This window comes from Pagrus major, chromosome 17 (assembly GCF_040436345.1).
Source record: "Pagrus major chromosome 17, Pma_NU_1.0".
Taxonomy (NCBI): domain Eukaryota; kingdom Metazoa; phylum Chordata; class Actinopteri; order Spariformes; family Sparidae; genus Pagrus; species Pagrus major.
This window is the reverse complement of record NC_133231.1, coordinates 12,284,647-12,290,531: the sequence shown is the minus strand read 5'-3', so window position 1 is coordinate 12,290,531 and position 5,885 is coordinate 12,284,647. Positions and strand designations below refer to the sequence as shown.

Here is a 5,885-nt window from a genome sequence, read left to right as displayed (position 1 = left end):
CGTCGTGCGTAAAGGCAGGCTGGCGCGCGGCGGAGAGAGATCTTTGTTATAATAAACTGGCAACAGGTTGATCCCGATCTCGGGACAAAAGCTTATAGGCCATTATAATGACATTAGTGCTGCTCCATCCCGGCTAAATGTTTAATGGTTGAGTGGTGAGGATCGCGGCAGGCAGATCTTCGAGGAGGTAGGCGGTTTGGACACAAAGTGGTAAAAAAAAAAGAAGAAGAAAAAAGCTGCTCTCAGGTTCAGGAGGAGGTTACTGAGTAAAAATATGACAAAGTGCATGAAAGTGTTGATGTGTCCCGGCGTTATGACTGCCAACTATCCATAAGTTTTGCAGAATGTCAATCCGCTGCAGAGGGAACGGTGCAGAGTCAGCCGCTTGGTGCGCACCGCTATACGCAGCAGGTCGTCTCTGTAATTTCCCTACGATGCAGGCTGGGCATCATGGGAGCTCATCTGTTGGGATGTATCTATGGGAACACGCCGCTGTTCTCTCACCGATCAACAGAGACCTCAAACAGCCCTCATCAGCAGGTAGTTCATCATTAACTGCTGAGAGAGGGAAAAAAATAGATTTTAAAATAAAATGCACAATGTGTAGAAAACATTTAAGCAAACACGCAGGAGGAGCTCTGTGAGCAGAGACAACAGATACACGTGTGGACGGTGTGAAACTCTCCAACAGCCATGTGAGGAAGTTAATTGGGCATCAGGAGACCAATTGGAAAACCCGGTGGCATCCAGAAAGTGGGACAAAAAAACATGTTTGTTTTGTGTACTATGTCCTTGTCGCATGACAACAGACACATCTGTACTCTATGTCCTTTTGCACATTATTGTCAAGTGGCACGTTTCCTGTTGCTGCAATTAAAAAGCCACGTTCATAATATCACTGCATCTGGATTAATACGTTATTTTTCATCCACTTTGCTCGGTGTAAATAAACATATCCCCACTGAATGAAACCATGAAAGAATATTCAGCATATTTATTTATACAATAATAGTAGTGGCGCAGCCTAAAGTTTCATTCCTGTGGATTTCTAGGTGTTGTCAGCTGCTGTATGCCGTCAGAGATCATGATCCAAACCTCTTATTACCTCTTACCCTCATCCTTCACCTGATTGTCGTCATGATCTGTGTCACAAGCAGCAATCAGCTGATTGTGCTCGGGCTTACTGGATGGATGGGTGGGGGTGCCAACAATAAGGTCAGCCAGGGCCGAAAGCCTCAAAAGAACTTCAATATATAACAGTAGATCCAGTATAATAATAAATCATGTGTATGATATAGGCTCCAGTCATTTTTGCTCTGTGTCGAAACTGGACTGCACCCGAACTTCTCCTTTACATGCAGTTCCGCCTTGAGCCCACATGATGGTGCTATAGCAGCTTTATAATGTGCAGGAATAAATGCACACAAAACATGTTTGTCAGGAGAGGAGCTGCAGATAAATAATAATAATAACATTTATAAATGATATCAAGATGGCTTGCATGCTCAAATATTAGAAATAAATGGCCAGCTGGGTGGATACCGGCGTGCATTCAGGCCTCTAATGAATGAATGTTTTTATTATGTGACTCAGATCATAAAGTAGAGACTCATAAAAACACACAGGGAACTATACAGTAAAACCATTCAGAGGCACACAGATAATGTCCTTACATATACAGGCGTAGGGATGCCTCATCACGTTATAAGGGCATCTTATAGGACACATTTCTGAAGTTCTGAAGTTCTCCAGAGGTTAATATGGGCTTGATCTCATACTTTAGACTTTATTCTAATAGTTTATTTCATGTTGCCCTGACCAACACAGACAGTCGTCAGCAGAGAGCTGTGTAACCACTGCACACAGACACTTCTCCTCCAGAAAAGGTGAATGTGCCTATAGTGCTGATAGGACTCACTCGTTTCCATTTATTCATTAAGGGTCAGTCATGGTGCAGCAGGAGGTATGCAGGTTTGTCAGTCAGCAAGAGAATTTAAAATTGGCATATTGTTGAATGGAGTCTGGTGCAAATTTCAGTTTCTAAAAGGTGTCTGAAGGAGTGTAAGATTTAGCTTTCAGATTCTTAGCAGGATAAACTGGGATTATATATCAATGTACAGTACCTAATAATTGAAGTCATGTTATATTTTCACAACTTCAGCTATTTTGAGACAAAAGCTGGTATTCACACAGCAACTGGTGTGATTTTGTAACATTTAATCTGGCTCCATCTCTCTGACAATATTATATCACAATCTTATACACTCTAATCCTTCAAAGGCTCATTTATTATGAATATAAAAATAAATTCTGATTGTTTATTTTATAAGGGAGAAGTCAGGTCATTAATAACTCTGAACTGATTGCTCTGTTATTGCATGCACAGTCACTGTCTTGATACCTGTTTTTTTGTCTTTATTGTTATTCAGTTTTTGACAGCGATAAGCAGCTTCCCGTGTAAATTGATAAGCGTAATGTACCTTAGAAAACAGTTTAAGGAGTCCTCAGTTAACTTGTAACCTATTTCTGAAGTCATAAACTGATAAATGACTGCAATGAAGAAGCAAACAGAATCCTTTACACTGTTTCACACCCACCCACCAACCAACCAACCAAACCACCAACCCACCAACTAACCAATCAATCAACCAAACAACAGCCTAACATTGCCATCCTTAAAGGCATGCCATTATCCTGGTTGAAAAATAAAGTTTAACAGGTATGCAGCAGACCTTTCTCCTTTTTCTTGTTTATTCTGCAGCTGTTATTGCATGCACAGTCACTTTCTTGTTACCTGTTTTTTTGTCTTGATTGTTATTCAGTTTTTGACAGCGATAAGCAGCTTCCCATGTAAATTGATAAGTGTAATGTTCCTTAGAAAACAGTTTAAGGAGCCCTCAGTTAACTTGTAACCTATTTCTGAAGTCATAAACTGATAAATGACTGCAATGAGGAAGCAAACATAATATTAAAGCCACAATCCTTTACAGTGTTTCACACCCACCCACCAACCAACCAACCAACCACCCCACCAACCAATCAACTAACCAACAACCCACCGACCAACCACATACCCACCCACCCGCCCAACAAACAAACCCACCAACCCACCGACCAACCAATCAACAGCCTAACATTGCCATCCTAAAAGGCATGCCATTATCATGGTTTAAAAATAAAGTTTAACAGGTATGCAGGAGTCTTGATACCTGTTTTTATGTCTTGATTGTTTTTCTGTTTTAGACAGCGATAAGCAGCTTCCCGTGTAAACTGATAAGTGTAATGTTCATAAGTCATAAACTGATAAATGACTGGAATGAGGAAGCAAACAGAATATAAAAGCCACAATCCTTTACATTGTTTCACACAACATCCTGACCCAAGATTCAAGGTAAGATCAAGGCATTATATAGTATTATACTTATAGTAAAAATGAGGAACTCAGAATGACTGCATTATATACAAGCATTTGTAATAATTTTTATCTGTATTGTATATTGTACATAGTTGTCCAACTTGAATAACATAACATTTATTTGCATTCTTTCACGCTCTGGTAGTATTCGCAGTGTGCGTTTGCCTTCGTATAAGATGGCGTTGTTGCTTCTACTGGCGTTGCTGACAGTGTGTGCTGCCACTCCTCAAGGTAAAAATATATTCATTGTTTAACAAAATACATTAAAAAATATAGCGTGCAAGAATATCAGGCTCACATGGTTTGCTATTCTTTTATGTGTGCCACCTTTATGCTCAGTCTTTAAAGTATGTAAAAAATATTTTTTCTATCTAATTTAATAGAATTAAACACATATGAGCTTGATATTAATACGTTTTTAGTGATGTGTCTAATGACTAATGTAATGGTTGCACTCCAGAAAAGATTTAGAGATGATAGTAAAATGTAAAAGCTCATAGCCATGGCTCATCCCTACCTCATTGCCCTTCATCCCTTTTTGTTTGCTTCACTTGTTCCTTCTTCACTTCATCACCTTTCTTTCTCTTCTTTTGTTTTCCATCTTACTTTCCTCTTTCCTGTCATGTTTGCCTCTTCCTACTTCAAATACTCTCTTTCCTCAAGGCTATTTGTGGTGACAGTGTGTGAGCCTGCCTGGCATTGGGATATCAATGATTAGTTAATGTTAGTGGCATGCTTGTGTGTTTTTGTGCGCATGCTGTGAAACAATCTGCCTGGGTACAAGGTAGCAGCCTCACTGTGTCTCTTCTCAAAACATCTTTTAGAAAACTCTCAAAACTCTTTTTGATCTCCATTGAATGTCTTTTTGTTATTGTGTGAGTAATTTAGTTAGTATGTAATTTAAATTTCACATTCTGATATTGAAATTCTCTCTTTTTTAAAAAGATCTATCAGGTAAAATGTTCACCTTCCCAGAAGAAACCAACACAGCCCATGTGAAGCTGACTACATCAAGACAGGATTTAAGGGCTGTCACCGTCTGTTTCAGGTAGTGCTGAATATGTAAAATGAATAAAACAACTCCCTGTATCTCTGACAATAAATATCATTATGTGTATTTGTGATGCCTACAGGTCCTTTACAGGTCTCCAGAGAGGCCACACCCTTTTCTCTCTGGCCACACCCTCTGCTACCAATGACTTCCTGATATACAAGAGCCCAACAGATGATGTGTTTTCGATCTGGGCCAGACATAATCAGAGAGTTTTTGGAGGCCCGAAATACGAACTGAACGCGTGGCTCTCAATGTGTACCACATGGGATGCTGCATCTGGACTGGTGCAGGTGTGGGTAGATGGAAAACCCTCTAGTAGGATATTCATCAGCTCTGGATCCAACATCAAGGGGCCCATTATAATTGTTTTAGGACAGGTACGTTGCTTACACACCATAGCTACTTAAAGGCTTGTTCAGCATCAAGGGAAACACACTAATTATCTTTTTCCACAGAGTGTTATATAAAAAGATCAATACCATTCTCATATCTGTCCTGCAAATATGTAGCTACAGTCTGCAGCATGTTAGCTTGGCGCAAAGACTAAAATCATGGAAAAACAGCTGCCCTGGCTCTCTCCAACAGTAACCCAATGAATTAACAGCATTCCTCTAATAGTAAACTTAAAACTGCTAAACTGCTAGAGATTTCTACTTTGGGAATTGTTGTTTGTCCACATAAGATATTAAAAATATATAGCAAAGTACAACATAACTGTTATCTCAACTCTTTACAATCTCTACAGGACCAGGACACCCACGGTGGGGGATTTCAGACAAATCAGTCTTTCGTTGGCATGATGTCTGATGTCCACATGTGGGACTACGTCATTTCACCCCGTGAGATCCAGAACTACGCGCATCTGTTTGTAGGCTTCACTCCAGGGAACGTGCTCAACTGGAGGGCGCTGGAGTTCCAGACCGCAGGAAGGGTGCTGATAGAAGACGAACAGTGGTCGATCACTTAACTTTTGAAACAAAACTTTTCATGTCTTACAAAGTCTTTTATCTGTTTTTGTAAGATGACTGCAAAACAATGATTTTCTTTTTACCTTACTAATGAGTGTCCTTTTGATTACGAGTTGTTAGCACAAGTTGTTTTATGTGTTCACTGATATTCGTAGTGTGAAACAGTTGTTAATCCAGTTAAAACTTTGCTGAGTGAATTTACTAAGTTTGAGTTATCTTCTGATGGTCTCATTTGTGACTGCCTTTAACGGTTGTAGTCGAGGCAAAATCAAGCAAAAACTATTACCAACCGTTAAATTGTGTTGTGTTAAATAAATTCTGCAGCTCAACAACTCGCTAAGCTCAACAATCAAATGTGTAAGTACGAAATTAGTGAATAATAGATTGGATATCATGTAAAGTTTTTGTGTTTGTTTCTGAAACAATAAATAACCAAATAACTTTAAAA

The 5,885-nt window shown here is 39.4% G+C and overlaps 1 protein-coding gene across 1 annotated transcript; it reads left to right on the top strand.

Annotated features, from left to right (window-relative positions):
- The first annotated feature begins 3,591 nt into the window (after positions 1-3,591).
- On the top strand, positions 3,592-5,517 carry LOC141012369 (C-reactive protein-like). The gene is made up of 4 exons (XM_073485829.1): positions 3,592-3,646; positions 4,361-4,463; positions 4,549-4,846; positions 5,215-5,517. The coding sequence occupies exons 1-4, from the start codon at positions 3,592-3,594 to the stop codon at positions 5,434-5,436; spliced, it is 678 nt and encodes a 225-aa protein (XP_073341930.1). The 3' UTR covers positions 5,437-5,517.
- The last annotated feature ends 368 nt before the right edge of the window (positions 5,518-5,885 follow it).

Excerpts from the sequence above, each read along its gene's own strand:
- LOC141012369 (XM_073485829.1), top strand. The coding sequence starts at position 3,592 with ATGGCGTTGTTGCTTCTACTGGCGTTGCTGACAGTGTGTGCTGCCACT. Across the intron at positions 3,647-4,360 it reads GTGTGCTGCCACTCCTCAAG|ATCTATCAGGTAAAATGTTC; the intron begins GTAAAAATATAT and ends TTTTTTAAAAAG. Across the intron at positions 4,464-4,548 it reads GCTGTCACCGTCTGTTTCAG|GTCCTTTACAGGTCTCCAGA; the intron begins GTAGTGCTGAAT and ends TGATGCCTACAG.